Source organism: Neolamprologus multifasciatus, chromosome 10, assembly GCF_963576455.1.
Source record: "Neolamprologus multifasciatus chromosome 10, fNeoMul1.2, whole genome shotgun sequence".
In the NCBI taxonomy this organism is placed as follows: domain Eukaryota; kingdom Metazoa; phylum Chordata; class Actinopteri; order Cichliformes; family Cichlidae; genus Neolamprologus; species Neolamprologus multifasciatus.
This window is the reverse complement of record NC_140448.1, coordinates 17,253,347-17,269,023: the sequence shown is the minus strand read 5'-3', so window position 1 is coordinate 17,269,023 and position 15,677 is coordinate 17,253,347. Positions and strand designations below refer to the sequence as shown.

Genomic DNA, 15,677 nt, shown 5'->3' with positions numbered 1-15,677 from the left:
AAGTAAGTAAATAAGTTTAAATGAGCACATAAAAATCTGAGGAATTAGTAAGAAATTAAAGCATGACAAGAAGAGCAGAGTTCAATTCAGCCTGAAGCAGAAAGTCTGTAAAAGTAGAGAGATGTTGTATGTAGATCCTAAATAATATGAAAGTGCGAGAGAGGAGGTTGAGGAGAAAATTAGAGGGAAGAGAAAACCTGCATGGGGCAGGCTGGAAGAGGGAGGCAGAGTTCTAAACACACGGGCTGGAAAGGCAACGGGGAAGAAAGCGCAGAATCAATGCCACTTGACGGAAAGCTGCATAGCAGCGAAATGGACATGCCACAGGATGGAGAGGAAACGTCAGTCTGAGCAAAGGACAAAGGCATAGAAGCATGTCATCACCTACACCATGAGAGCTTCCAGTAAGTTTTCACGTTTCTCCTGAAAGCCTCTCGCCCGTGAAATGCTTCTCTCTGGGATCTCTCAGTCTCTGCAGTCTATTTTCAGAGAACTGGAAATATTTTTACCCCGAGCGCTGCTTCATATGTGACTTAGAGAGAGGAGTTATGCTGAGAATGTTGGAAGAGGGTTGTAATTGCTGGATTGTGGTAATGGGATCATTTCCTCTGGCCGTTCTCATCTCTGAGGGTGAAGTCTGAGATTTGTTTTATTTCCCTGCTGAACTTTGTCCTCTGTGTTTCTGCGGTGACTTTCTCAGGCAGTGCCAGCACCTCTGTGAGTGTGAATGAGACACGTGAGAGTGAATGAGTGTGGCTTTGACAGAGAGATCAGATAAGAGCCATGAAAGTAAAATGATGAAGTTACAGTTGCTCTTATTTGACCTTTAATACTTATCATTTAACCTTTCATTTTTTTCACATGCAAATGCCTTCCCATTCTTTCACTTCCTTATTATTTATGATTTTTGTATTTTTCTAGCTTGTCTCAGTGTGTATTTTAAGTCATATTGCACTTAAAACACATGATTGCTGTCACCAGATTATTAAGATGTCTTTGTCAGCACAAAGAGGCGCTGCAGAGCGGTTTAATAAGTGTCTACTCATAAAGTGAGCGTACTGTACACACACATACCCACACACTTGTGCATTTCAGGGCTGCCAGTTTAGAGGTGTGTGCAGTACATAGGCTTGTGGAAAAAAGTAGTAAAACAAATGCCTGTAAAATGTCTCAAGGTGTTGGCGGCACCGTGCTGACCTGTTTTATTCTTTATACATTTATACTTTCAATTCTGAAGGCTGGTGTATCTATCTCTGTAGTACAGATGTAACGTTAGACAATGTACGCTGCTTCCTTTATCCACTCAAGATAATGTGCATCCTTCTCTGGCAAATTTCCAGCTTTTCCAGTCTCATCATTCCTCTTAATTCCCAGAGGGAAGTCTCATTTTCTGAGATGTTCCTCCTCTGTTTCCGTAACACGCTCAGAGATGGATCATGGAAAATGAGTCACTGCGAGTCTGTCTTTAATTTGATTTATCATGTTTTAATTGTTGTTCAATTTATTAATTAAGACTTTCAAAATGTTGACCTTGTTCGGCTGCAATTCTCAGAAGGGAAATCATTTAGGGACTTTCCTTCATAAAATTTGGTTGTGGTGATATATAATGCAAACTAGAAGCTGTAAATTTGTAAAAATACATCGTACTAAAAATATAGTTGAACAGTAGAGATCCTACATGATAAAAAACATACATATGTTGATGTTTGCTCTCAACAGGCCTCTACTGCTTTCTTTGCTTTTCAGAGATTGAGGCTAAGGAGGCTTGTGACTGGCTTCGAGCAGCGGGATTTCCACAGTACGCTCAGCTGTATGAAGGTATCACGCACACAGAGGAGCCAAAGTCCAGCTTTTACCCAACTGACGTGTTTCACACAAGGACCTCCTCTTTCAAATCTCTCCTTTTGTTTATTCTCTGCGTTCTGTGTTCTTTCTCTGTTTTATTTTTCCACCATCTGTGCTTCTCTCTCTTTTTGCCATTTCTCCATCCTTGTATCCTCGTCTTCTGGGCCACTGCGTTCTATTTCCAGGCTTCAGTTCCTGTCTGGAGGGAGGGGTCATGGGAAAGGCCTTGTTATCACTGCTGGGACTCTCATAGCTTCTACTTCTGTCTTCTTTCTCCCACCTTTCTCCTTGTGCCCTTCCTCACCCACCACTTTTCTTACAGTCATCTACCCATCAAAGGAATTCTTTCTTTCTTTCTTTCTTTCTTTCTTTCTTTCTTTCTTTCTTTCTTTCTTTCTTTCTTTCTTTCTTTCCCCTTCCTCTCTTCCCAATAGCAATTATTCATGTGATGATCATTGGATCTTTTATATGTTTCAAGCATAAACAGGAAATGGCCTAATCTAAGAAGTTGCTCTTAAAGCACAACAGTCCATCTTTAGCAGCACACACACACACACACACACACACACACACACACGCACACATATGCACACACACACACACACACACACACACACACACACACACACACACATACACACACACACAGCTTCTCTGAGAAATCTTGAGAGCTTCAGTAATGTTGGGTTGTGGATGCCGGGCTCTGGGACTCTGTGGCTGCTCCCCAGGCACACATGAAGCCTGCAGTCTGCAACCACACACTGAGTATCACCAAAATAAAAAAAAGCTTGAGTCATTTTAGCATTGGTGCTCTGTGGGCTTTGAGCTATTTTGGGATTTGAAAGCGTGTGCGTGTGTGTGTGCATTCAGAAAACTTGAGATGCAGATGAGGAGTGTTAACAGTGGTGGCAGCAGACTTCTTTAACAGTTAACTCAAAGAGGAATATGCAGACTCATGTTATCTGTTAGTCATTAACTAAAAAACTCATTTTCTCTGTCTCTTTCATCCAGATTCCCAGTTTCCGCTTGACATTTCGTCTGTTAAAAGGGACCACGACTTTTTGGACCGGGATCTGGTGGAGCCTCTTTGTCGGTAAGGACGCCGACACGTCGACGCATATCAGTGTTTACACTTATGCCCCCACCCGTGCACACTTAAGACCAGAAAAATTCTAGCTTCCTTTTCCTGCTCAGTTTCTCTGGCTTGTCCTGCGGCCTCATGCTAACTGCTACTCATTAGATGTCTGACCCCCCTCTCCTTAATGAACTCCCCTTCCTCGTCTCCCACCCATATACTTTGAAGCTTTGATCTGGTCACCTCCCCTCCCCTCTGTCAAACTCTGATCTCCCATTCAAAGAGGAGAGACCCTCGGGGGGAAACGCAGGGGGCGAGGAATGGGTGAGAGTAGTGGGGAAAGAGTGAGGGGATGCTGGTACTTCCCAACACTTCCCAACTTTATGGTGTTTCTTTCCACATGTATTTGAACTTTCTTCTTCAGATCTTCTGTTTTCATTTTATTAAAGCTTTACATGGTTGCAACAGCTTATCCTGCTCCTTATCTGCTTCTTTTCTCTCTCCTGCTTACCCCCCATCTCCCCAGTGTCTATGGGAGAGGAGGGTGTGGTAATTATAACGTTAGTGACTCCTGACAGCTATACCGTGAGAGAACACACATCAAATCCCCTGAAAGTGTCTCAAGAGCTATAAAACATGCTCATAATGTCTTGTTTAAATGTTAAATTATATAGTCATTTTCGCTATGACACAAGTTGTGCAGAGCAATTCTTGTCTGGCCATTTGTATGAGAGGACAGAGAGGTTCACAGTGAACGAAGGAGGATTTCCTACTGTGTTGTTAGAGGGCTGAAATCCTTTCAAATGACAGAGGTCATGAGCCCTGAAACGTGTTTTTAACAATCCCGTCTTAAAGGCACGGACACAGACACCACCCCGCTAAAGAGCCACTCATCACATCCTAAATGAAGGTGGAGACAGTGGAAGCTTTCCTCAGGGTGAAGGGAGAAAAGTGAAGGGGAGGAGCTGGCCGTGTTCGGGACTGAGTATCAATTTCAGGGGAGTGATGCCAGCAGAGAAAAGTAGAAGAAGAGAAGGACAAAATCAGCGTGGAACATGTGTGTAGACAGACTACAATGAAGATAGTGTCTGAGAAGAAGTTTAAAGCAGGCAGTGAAGAAGCATATCTGAAAGTGACTAATAGACCCAGCAGGGATGTGAGAAGGTGGTAGTGAAAAGCGAGAAAAGAGACTGAAAGGGAGCGGCGTCAGAGTGCAGATGGATAGAGACACACAACAGACAAATCGCATCCAGAGCAGCAGCTTTAGATGCAGCATTTGACTGTGCGCTTGTCTGTTGCAGGCGTCTGAATACTCTGAACAAGTGCGCCTCCATGAAACTGGATGTCAGTCAACCCAAGAAGAAAGTAAGTCAAACATTTTGCCAATGAATTACAAGAACAGAGCTTTTTGCAGCTTGATTGTTGTTCCTCAATTACTATACACAGCTACAGTACTTGCTTGCCTGAAAATTATGATGTGGTGTACTGTCAGTCACCGTGATGAAATGCATTTTGATTCATACTGTAAAATTGTTTGCTTGTTCAACAATGGATCCCGAATCTTTCAATAAATTTAAGCTATTTTTATTTTCTAGTATCCTAAACTTAGAAGCTCATACTTCCTTTTTCCTTCCACAGGGTGATGACTCCGATGAAGATGATCCATTGGCTATCAGTAAAAGGTGGACGTTCGAGTGGAGCAGCCGACGCTGGTCTCGCCTACAAGACTTCCTGTCTGACAGCACCAATGAAAGCAGCCCGACAGGTCAGGGGGAGGGTCTGCACAGCACAGTGAGCAGCGAGAGCGTGCTGACAGACCTGAGTGAGCAGGAGATCACGGAAATCTCCTCGCTACACAGCGAGGACTCCGCCTCTGCCATGCCCGACTCCATATCGATGGCCTCCCTCTCTGCTTCCTATCAACCGCCACGGGAGCTCCCACACTACAACTCCCTGCCGATCAAAAGTGGCCGCCATGGGCAAGGGAGGCGGAATAAAGCCAAAGAGTTTTTGCGGCGAATGGAAATAATGCGTACTTGGGGGCCATCGACGAGGCGCAAGGGCTCAAACCGCAGGCCGCCGCTGGTCATCAGCGGGCCGGTGTTACAGGGGGAGGAACCTCAGGCGCTGCAGATGCTCCAGTGTACGCCTATCAGCCAATTAGAGCAGAGCCCTAAACACAACCACCAAACTGATGGTGACATTTCCCCTGACTCTCTTAGCAAGGATTGTAAAGACCAGGTCACAGTGAGTGTGAGCCCCAGCAACGAGACTGTGGAGCTCCCTGTGAAGGAGCCTGTGTGCATAAAGCCCCGTACTGCCAGCAAGAGAAGCAGCATGTATCTGGAGGATATGGTGTTGCCTTCTCAGGGTAAAAGGACCGAAGGTCAGAGCCAGTTTGGCAGAAACCAGTTTCACTCATATGAAAACCTTCTCATTCACATCCCCAAAGACCATAAACCAGGCACCTTTCCAAAAGCCCTCTCCATAGAAAGCCTGGCGCCTTCCCCTGGTGACAGAAACAATGACCCTCACGTGCATGCCCAAACGTCTCCCCGTGACAATGGCCTGGGTAAACCCTGGTCTGGTAAACCTTTGTCTAAACCCTGTCCTGGAGCTCCACGGGGCAGCAGAGTGAGTGTTTATGACAACGTGCCAGGCTCCCATTTATATGCCAGCACAGGAGACCTGCTGGACTTGGAGAAAGAGGACAATCTGTTCCCTCACCTGGATGACATTATCCAGCATGTCAGTGGTCTGCAGCAAATTGTGAACCACTGGAGCCGTAGCGTGCTGCCCGAAGGGGAGACGGGGGAGGAGGAAGGGGAGGGCCGGACCACTCCCAGCGAAGGTGAGAGAGACGGGGTCTCCTTAAATGACACAGATTCAACAGGGACCGGCCGGGAGAGGAGAGACTCTGGAGTTGGGGCCTCCCTCACAAGACCACGGTGAGCAGGCCTTCAGCTTTTTAAAGGATAATTATGGTTTTATTACTACTTGAGTTGTGTTTTTATAGTTTTGGACCTAAATTCTATTGATTATATTAACAGTATAACACTAGGTTTACTAACCTGCGCAAATTTGCGTAACTTCCCTAAACCCAAACCCCCCTAGAATTACTGGCTTTTTTATTTTCTGGTGCAAGTCCCGAGGTGTTAATCACCCCTGCTGAGATTTTCACAGGTCGTCAGCTCGTTTCTCCTCCAGCTTTTGTTGTGCAAACCACCCATTATCCTTGAGGCCTGGCATATTTGCATTTGTTTACTCAGAGTTGCTCAGATCCAAGTCAGGCCAAACTTTCAGAAATGCCTGCCGTATCTATACAAAATATCCCACACATTGACTGACCTGCAAATATAAAAGACACACATTCACACCTCATTGCCATATTACATATGATATTTATATAAACCCATTTAGAGTGAGGTTCATGTAAATTTACCATTCTCTATTTGTTTATCTTCTGACAACGTAAGATTACAAGTGTGCTCCAAAGCTTCCTTTGCCTGTTAGACCTGGGAATGCTGCAGACCATCAGAGAGTGCACGGTACATCAAGCCCGCAGAACAGAGCCGGACTGGAATTTGTCAGTTCATGAACTGATGGCATTCATTTCAATCCTGTTTGTAAGAGCAATCATGTGTCCTGTTGGTGCCATTGTGGATTGCTGGTCATATATATATATGTATATATATATATATATACACACACACACATATATAGATATAGATGTGTGTGTGTGTGTATAATTAGACTTTATGCATATAATGTAAGGTGTGGCTATATAAGTATATGTACAACTCTATGTATATGTGTTTATGGGCAGGCATACAATGTAGTGACAAGGATTGACAAGAACTAACATGGTGTATTGTACGCTGCAGGTAAGGAAGGAAAGTAGCCTTGCAGGGAAGGAAAGACCTGAATCTCTCATGGTTGGGGGTTGGGGGAGGGTGTCTTTGCACAACAAAAGCAGGAGAACAATGGAGCTGAAGACCTGTGAAAATCTCAGCGGGGTGCCAAGAGGTGTTAGGGTCGGGGGGAATTTACGCAAATTTGCGCAGGCTAGTAAATCTAGTAGTAGGGACTGCACCAGGGAAAAAAAGGCTCAGTAATTCTAGTGATAATCACTACAATCATGGCTGAGATCTTGAAGCACGCCAAAGTACTCATGATGTATATAAGCAACAGTTTATTTTTGTGGAAAAAACAAAAGAGCACAACCAAAGTGTTAATGAAGCAGTGTAAAAGGGGTGGTGATCCTGGGTTAAATTGTGTTTATATTTACAGCTCGTTGTTCACTTTCATTGGTGGTATAGATTCTAAATGATAAACCATAAAAATAACCAGTTACTGCTTGTATGTTTCATTTTCTCTTGCCTGCGTAAGAGTAAATAGCTAATAGATAAACATCAGGCTTAACTGCTGCCTAGCAACACCTCTGTCAAGTATCCAGTACTGGAAAATTGATGTGATGCCCTTTGTGTTGTCCATATATGCCTCTCTGGACATGTACTATAAATGTTGGGAGTCCAAATATATTATGCATGGTTCCTCTGAAGTTAAAATCGGGCTCCAGCAGCCTGTGCTCGATGAATCAAGTGGGTGCCTTTCAAAGCTGAAGTCTTCTCACTCCACATCAGCACTTTGTCCTTCACCTTTGAACAGTTCTTACTAAGTTCATTAAGAAAAGTAATATATGCTTCTCCTACTATCTGCTGGAGAATCATAAGAGCCCCTGATGGTTGAATGGTTGATTTTTAATCAAGGACCCCCTCTTTAACATTGCACAGGTTGGGTAATGTTTCTACTGGCTGCCTTCAGCAAATCAAATCTGTCTAACCTGAAGTTTTGTTTTAAATCAGTACAATTATATTCTTCCCTAAATGCTAGTTCCACAAAACTATAATAACAAGACTCATAATAAACTAGACTCATATTTACAGTGACTGAATCACAGTATCTGATTGTTTGCTGGTATTTTCTTCCCATCCCAGTCTACGATGGCCCAGTTTCAGAACTTCAGATCATCTCAACCAGCCGGCATCTTCTCTGCAGATCAGCAGCCAATCAGCGGGCCAGCTCAGCCTGCTGCAAAAGTTTTCCCTGCTCCGCCTCACCGCCATCATGGAGAAATACTCGATGTCCAACAAACACGGCTGGACGTGGTGGGCGTGCATTACAATCACTGCACAAATTCAAGTCTATGTTTGTCTTTTAGTCATTCATTTATTATAAAACTAGAAATTCACAACCTGTCAAACCTACACGCAAAGTATCTCAAACTATTTTATACATTTCTTTATCAAACCTCTTTCTTCATCTCCCCGTCTTTTTTTCTTCAAATATCAAAAATATAAACAATCTTTTTGGTTTTTCCTTATGTGGTCCAGGTTAGCAAGGTACAGTATGTTCTATATGTGTGACACTTTTTGCAGTGGTTATTTTTACTGCTTCCATTAACTCTGCAGAAGAACTGAAACAGCAGGACCATATGGCCAACCATCAACTTCATTTGGTTTCAAAACATGCATGCAGTTGGGCTCATGCATGCCACAGTGTTTGAACAAACTGGCTTTAGGTTGTCACCCCCACACACCTTCATCAGTTGATTATGCTCTCCAAACGCAAGCTTTGACTTGTTTACGGTGACCTTTGTTTACTCCTGTCAACCGGCATTTAAATAAAGAGAAGATAATCAAAGTATGTGCCACTTTTTCTGCCACACACCTAATTCTCTCTATTGCTTTCAGGTCTGTGCCAAAGTTTATGAAGCGCATGAAGGTGCCAGACTACAAAGAGAAGAGTGTGTTCGGGGTTCCCCTCATTGTCCATGTCCAGCGCTGTGGTTTTCCACTCCCCCTTTGTTTACAGCAAGCCCTCAGCCACCTCAGAACACATTGTCTGGACCAGGTTAGAATCAATAAAACTTTGTCCTTCTCAAAGCGCTACTGAAGGCGTGAATAAGCCGATAAACAGTTAATGCCCTGCCTGTCTCTTTCCCGTGACTTTCCCTTCCCTTCTGGTCTTCTTCTCTTAGGTTGGATTGTTCAGGAAGTCCGGCGTGAAGTCTCGTATTCAGGCGTTGAGGCAGCAGTGCGAGTTGTCTCCTGACTGCGTGAACTATGAAGACCAATCAGCTTACGATGTTGCCGACATGGTCAAACAGTTCTTCAGAGACCTGCCTGAACCTCTCCTCACAAGCAAGCTAGGAGAAACCTTCCTGCATATTTACCAGTGTAAGCCACCTAAGAGGCACACCTGCAGTCATTTGCATGTGACTGTAAATAGCTTTAATGGTTTAGTTCGCCTTAGTAAACAGGCAAACACAGTATATGTGATCTGTTTGTTCTTCTGATCAGATCATCACATTTTATTTTCTGAACCAGTAAAAAACAGCTTCAATCTTTAATCAACAATATTCTATAAAACAACATTGTTAATTGTATCCAAAATCATAAAATGTGGCAAACGTTTCAGTCAAATATTAAAAACAGTATTTGCTATATAATGAAGAATTTCTATTGTTTAAAACCTTAACCACATTGTTTATTTGACTCCTCACTCCTCCTCACGTCCATATTTTTCTTCAGATGTCCCAAAGGAGCAGAGACTGCAGGCCGTCCGAGCGGCCATCTTGTTAATGCCAGACGAAAACAGGGAGGTTCTGCAGACGCTGCTCTACTTCCTGCGTGACGTTACATCAATGGTGGAGGAGAACCAGATGACACCCATGAACCTGGCTGTTTGTCTGGGGCCGTCACTCTTCCACCTCAGCATACTGAAGAGCGAAGCCTTATCACCAAGGTGCGCGTATGGGATGATGAACATGCTGATTCTTGCATAAAAAACATAGAAGCTGATGAAAGTGAAATTAATAAGACTCAAAACTCGTATTTGCCTTAAACATTTGATTACACTGTTTTAATTGTTTTTAGTTCTCCATTAATTCCACAAATTTACTCCTTTTGCTAAAATCTGATGCCACACAACACTAGTCTTTACAAATATTTCTTTGCATATAAAAATATCTCTCAAATTTCTCTTTTTAACAACTTTTGGATACTGGAAAACTGATTTTTACTGATATTGGCAACTGAGTTTATGCTTTGTTAATTGAGCAAATCTAAATACTACTAAACATTTGACTATTACTTAGTTAACAAAAGAAGGATTTAGTTGGTTCACAGTTTTGTTCACAGTTATGGATTATTCTGAGCAGTGTAAAAATGTCAGTATAAACAAAGATTGTAATTATGTGTCAGTACATTTAGAAAATCAACAATCATGGTAAAAAAGAAGATACATCCCATTTCAGTTTTAGGTTTTATGTTTGAGGATAAAATTCAATAGTACTTGGTCCTTACCAGGTGTTAAAATTAGATGTTTAAAACCTCAGATGTGTCATTATTTATTTATTAAAATCAAAGCAAAAGCGCAGACACGCTGTGAAATGAGAAGTACACATTTATTTCTTCCTCCATAGAAAATAATGGGGTAAGTAGCAGCAAGGTTCTGCTGATCAAATGGTGTAACCACCCCTATAAAGACTGTTTGTAGTGCTACCACTCTGATTCTCCGTCCTTGTTGTAATGTTTGCTATAATTTGCATGAAGATCATTTGTATGTTAGGGATCTGCACATAATTCCGTCCATTAATGACTCCGTATATATCACCTGTTGTACAGTTCTGTATATTCAATAATAATTTGTGTTCCTCAAGGTCAATTCAGAGGAAGTACACTACAGGCCAACCCGATCAGAAAGACCTCAGCGAGAACCTGGCTGCCACTCAGGGCCTGGCACACATGATCACCGAGTGCCAACGTCTGTTTCAGGTCAGGATCAAATACGCCACTATTTGTTTCTGTTCACAAAGAAATAATACATGACTCTTATCTTTATGTAAGACACTGACAAACAAACATGAAGCTGACTGATGTTTGCCCTGCTGCGTGGTTAGTAGTCAAGGCCACGTTATAATTGCATTTAATGAGCTCATTTTCAAAACTGTAGCTCATCATTACTTTGAGGCTGTCAGCGTGTACAGTATACTGCTGCTTTCAGGGAGAAAGACAAACAGATTTGATTACTATGCATGCGGTTTGAAGGGTTTTCATACAGGACTGAATGATTAGCTCTTCTTAACCCACAGAGGACTGCAGAATTCCTCCAACACAGGGAAATGACCAGTGAGGTTATGTTTAGAAGATAATTAAAACGTTTTATCAAAATGTACTGACTGAAGTGTTGGCACTGACAGGAGCTGCTCTAATACACTATTAAACTTATAACTACAGTTCATTTTCCTGTAAAAGTGTTTGTATTTAGCTGAAGTGGTGCTGTGTGATCTGATTCACTTTCTCTGGCTGTTCCACAGATCCCAGAGGAAATGGTGACCCAGTCCCACAACTCCTACATGGAAGCTGAGCTGATGGTGCCCCCGCTGGACGAGCTTTGCAAAGCTCACGAGGAGGAAGTGGATGTGGACGAGGAAGAAGAAGATGAGGAAGGATCCTATCATGCACACCTAGAAAGGCTGATCCAGAACCTGCTGAAAGAGGCCAAAGATAAGAGCAAAGGCTGGGTGTCTCGCTCAACTACTGACCATACAGAACTGTCATTTAAAAAGGTATGTGTGGCTACTGAATCTCTAGAATAATGGATGGATATTGGGAGGGTTTGGAAGAAACTGGATGCAGAGCAAGGACCACAGTCATACAGGCATAGAAGCTGTCAGTAACGCCCAGTAACACTCGATTGCTGGGGGAAAGTGTATGTTGCACAACCAGTTGGCTAGTGGTTGTGACTGAGAGGATCCTGGCAATTGCAACAGTGAAATTTCTGCAAACACTTGCAAACTACTTGCTCGATGATGATTATCTGAATCTTTTGGAATGTGTTGGTTGTATCAGAAAGGCTCTAGTTTTACTTTGAAGGCCATTTCCAGTTTAAGATGCACTTTTTCAGTTTTACTACAACTTGAAGAGATGGTAAACTGTTTGCAGAGTCAGCATCTTCCATACAAATACTGATCACTGTAGTTTGCTAGTAACAAAAGGTTTTTGGTTTTTTTTGACCATCTCTTTATTTGCATGTGATTTAAACCTAGCTACAGCCAGCAGCCACTTGCCAACTAATTAGAAAATGCATATTTTTCTTTAGCAACAGAACGTTGCCCGGGGGCTTTTGACTAGTCTCTTGACCTCTGTGACTTAGGCTTGAAGTGGAAATCAAAAAAATATTGTTCTTATTCATGTCTGCGCAAGCAGATTATCAGAAACATATACTGACTACATCTCCATCTAACCACTTAGTCTGGTCTAGGAAAATCAAATCTATAACGTTTCTAGTATTGCCCTTGAGATACACCTTTACATAATATTTCACTCTTCCAATGTGTTTCTCTCTAAGGTAGGAGACGGTAACCCTCTAAGGAGGTGGAGAGTGTGTGTCGAGGTGTCGGCAGCTCCCGCTGAGGTGCTGCATCGGCTGCTGAGAGAACGCCCGCTGTGGGAGACTGAATTACAGCAGGAGAAGATTCTGGAGACGCTGGACAAACAGACGGACGTGTACCTGTACTCCTGCTGCAACATGCCACCTCAACCCACCTGTGAATATGTGGTACTAAGGTCAGGGAAACTAAATTTCAGTCTTTTCACTCACATAAAGACTGACGTGTTGAATGAAAAGATTAAGCAGAAATAGCAACAGTATGTCTGTTTAAACAGGGCTTTACATACAGGAGCCTTTTTAAAATACCACACTGGGTAAAAAGTAGAGCTGTGACAAGCGGCTGATTAGTTGTTGGAAAGAAAATTGATATGTTCTCCAACTCCTACAAATGTAATGGGGCAGGTTTTTCATATGTGACAGTTTGCAGCTTTTATTCTTGGCAAGACAAGACATTTATTATTTAATAATATGAACGTTTTGATTGCCTGTTTCAAAAATGTAATCGCCCGACAATTGATCAATAAAGTATATGAAATTGTTCCTGAAAATAAACCACTGATAGTTGAAGCCCTAATAAGAAAGAATACCTCAAATTGACTCCTTGCTTGTGTCCTTTAGATCATGGCGTACAGACATCTGTAAAGGCTCCTCTGCGCTTGTTAGTGTGTCTGTCGATCATGAAGACAGCCCACCGATAGGATCAGTGAGGGGGGTTGTGCTGGAGTCACAGTACCTCTTAGAGCCCTGTGGGACGGGGAGGACCAGACTCACCCATATCTCCAGAGTGGACCTCAGGTGTGGATGCACCTCCAGGGTTTTTAAAGTCTTATGTTTCAACCGCGTCTGCAGTCGTTAATGAGTGTGTTTCTTGTTACAGGGGAAGATCTCCAGAATGGTACAACAAGGCATTTGGTCACCTATGTGTTAACGAAGCCCAGAGGATCCGCTCTTCTTTTCTCCCCTTTGACCAGACAAGCCCAGAGGCCAAGCTCTGAACCCCAGAAATTAAGCTTTGTCTTGGGTCACACTGCCAAAGCAGCTGAGCCTGAGAACCAGTGACCCAGGAGGATAATCACCCAGGCAGTGGACTTCAGCCTTTTCACGGTGCTGAGGCATAGGAAGCTTTACTGTACCACACACAGACACACACACTGAAGGAAAGAGTATTTGTGTCATTTTATCAGGTGTCTTTAAACAACATATCACTACTTATTTTTTTTTTTATCATAAATCATTATTTTCCAAGCCTTTAAAAAACACAGATTCAGTGTTTGTTTCCAGTAAAGTAATTTAGTGATTTGACACCAGGTCTCATGTATCCATGTAGATTATTGGAACTACATTATTATATTATTATATTTCTCTGATTTAATCTTCCAAATCTTCCAGTGACGAGGTAAGGAAGCCAGCACCAGCAAGTATGATCATGACGATGCTGCTGCAGTGGTTGGGTTAGTGTTTAATATGCAAACCTTCACCTGATCACTTTCATGGTTACTGTAATAGAGTACCTAACAGAATTGTACACCGAAGTTAAATATAAGTTATATTAGAACATATAATATAAATTATATGAATATAAATACAACAGATATTAATTATCTTAACTAATTTTACATTACCTGCCTGACGAATATACATGACAAATTTGATCAAAACATTTCACAATGTTTTCTATTAATAGAAAATAGATAATGTTACTTCTGTTCTGATTCCATTGTAGAGTATTTATATAAAAAAAACAATCACACAGCATTGGTAGTATGTGATGATCTTATTATCTAAACTAATAATACACTCGTGCAAACCTCCATGACATGCAGGTTTGCTCCTTTATTAATTAATACACATGTAGTTATTAAATGAAAAACTACACATACTGTAAAAATGCAAAGAAAACATCTGTCCTCTAAAAATACCAGGACCAGCACATAGTTACGTGTCAGCACTGTGTTGTGAAAGCTGCACTAGTTTCAGGTGAAATGACTTTCAAAAGGATCTGAATCACATAAAGGGAAAACACTCATCGGGTCCGTGAACGTGCTCAGCATACATTTTGTGGAGATTACTGTTTATTTTGTTCTCTATTGTCACTATTTACAGTGTTATCTAAATGAAATGCCATTTTAAAGTTATTGTTGTTATTATCTTTCTGTATATTGTGTCACTGTTGCTTGTTTTGTTGTTTTTTTTTGCTCTCATATTATACAATGTCTAAGACATGTGACCATTGCTCTGCTTCTGGGAAGCATGTTTGAAATGTTTGCGAGTGTGCACGGTGATGCCTGTGTATCTGCATTCTGAATATATGTACAGGCTGTACTGTAAATATCTGCAATGCTTTCTGTGCCAGCAGATCAAACACCATAGTTTTTCAGGGTCTTCCTATCATATTGATATATGCTGAAATGTGAACCTTCCATATATTATCCTACTAAAGCAATAGCAGACTAAAGCTTTGTGGCTCTTGTTGTTTCAGCTGTAGGCGGCGCTGCTACGGTGTTACTATGATAGGCTATAATATTTTTACAGTGCTGGCATAATCCCGCGCGGATGCCTTTCGCTGGGGAACAGTGTGACGCGCGTGTGTGTCTAGATGTGTGTATGTGAGCGATAATAAGACAGACAATGAGTGAGAGTCTTTGACGTGAACCCTCAGCCGTGTGTGATGAGGCTCCAAACCTAGCTGGGTAGGCCTGGTTGATTTATGCTTGACTATTTCTGATAAAGTGACAGAAAACAGAACCGTGGTTACTGAACATGAGAATAAAAATATCAAATGTCAACAAAAATGAAATGTCGTCTTCAGTTTTTCTGTCTCTGATTTGTGTAAATTATTCAGTAAATTCAAGAATATCAGGTGTTATATATCCTCATGTCCACTGAGGGGTGCTGTTGCCCCTGAGGAGTCTGAATGAATCTGGAAAGTATGCCATGGAAAGTATTTTTAGATAACTGAGTTAATGAAGAGTCATCACAGCATCGGAGGGGGGGGCATCCCTGAGGACTTTTTCACTCTTCTCTCCTTGAGTCCTTTCAACTAATGGATGGGAACTAAAACTCCGATGCTCAGATCAATACTCCATCACATTTACCTACTTAGCCATGTTAGATGGGGACTCTCGCAGAGGGCAGCGAAGGTGTTTGAACACAGACTGCTGCTTCCCTCAGCTCCCCTGTCTGTTATCCTTGTGACAACACAGAAACACTACTTTAACTTCTACCTCATTTAACATGTCAGTGGTTTTATCAGGAAAGTAGGGCATGCAGTAACATCCCCTGCATGTCAATGATCCTCTGC

At 42.1% G+C, this 15,677-nt stretch overlaps 1 protein-coding gene across 3 annotated transcripts in view; it reads left to right on the top strand.

Moving 5' to 3' along the window:
* Positions 1 to 15,187, top strand: part of stard13a (StAR related lipid transfer domain containing 13a) — a 52,878-nt gene extending 37,691 nt beyond the window's left edge. For all 3 annotated transcript variants that reach the window (XM_085173802.1, XM_085173804.1, XM_085173803.1), the window contains 13 exons: positions 1,747 to 1,818; positions 2,857 to 2,938; positions 4,222 to 4,285; positions 4,559 to 5,868; positions 7,918 to 8,088; positions 8,674 to 8,833; positions 8,961 to 9,159; positions 9,514 to 9,727; positions 10,644 to 10,758; positions 11,301 to 11,552; positions 12,335 to 12,552; positions 12,995 to 13,171; positions 13,254 to 15,187. In XM_085173802.1, coding sequence (XP_085029928.1) covers positions 1,747 to 1,818; positions 2,857 to 2,938; positions 4,222 to 4,285; positions 4,559 to 5,868; positions 7,918 to 8,088; positions 8,674 to 8,833; positions 8,961 to 9,159; positions 9,514 to 9,727; positions 10,644 to 10,758; positions 11,301 to 11,552; positions 12,335 to 12,552; positions 12,995 to 13,171; positions 13,254 to 13,371 — 3,152 coding nt within the window. In that variant the 3' untranslated portion in view covers positions 13,372 to 15,187. The remainder of the gene's footprint in view (positions 1 to 1,746; positions 1,819 to 2,856; positions 2,939 to 4,221; positions 4,286 to 4,558; positions 5,869 to 7,917; positions 8,089 to 8,673; positions 8,834 to 8,960; positions 9,160 to 9,513; positions 9,728 to 10,643; positions 10,759 to 11,300; positions 11,553 to 12,334; positions 12,553 to 12,994; positions 13,172 to 13,253) is intronic.
* Positions 15,188 to 15,677: the final 490 nt, after the last annotated feature.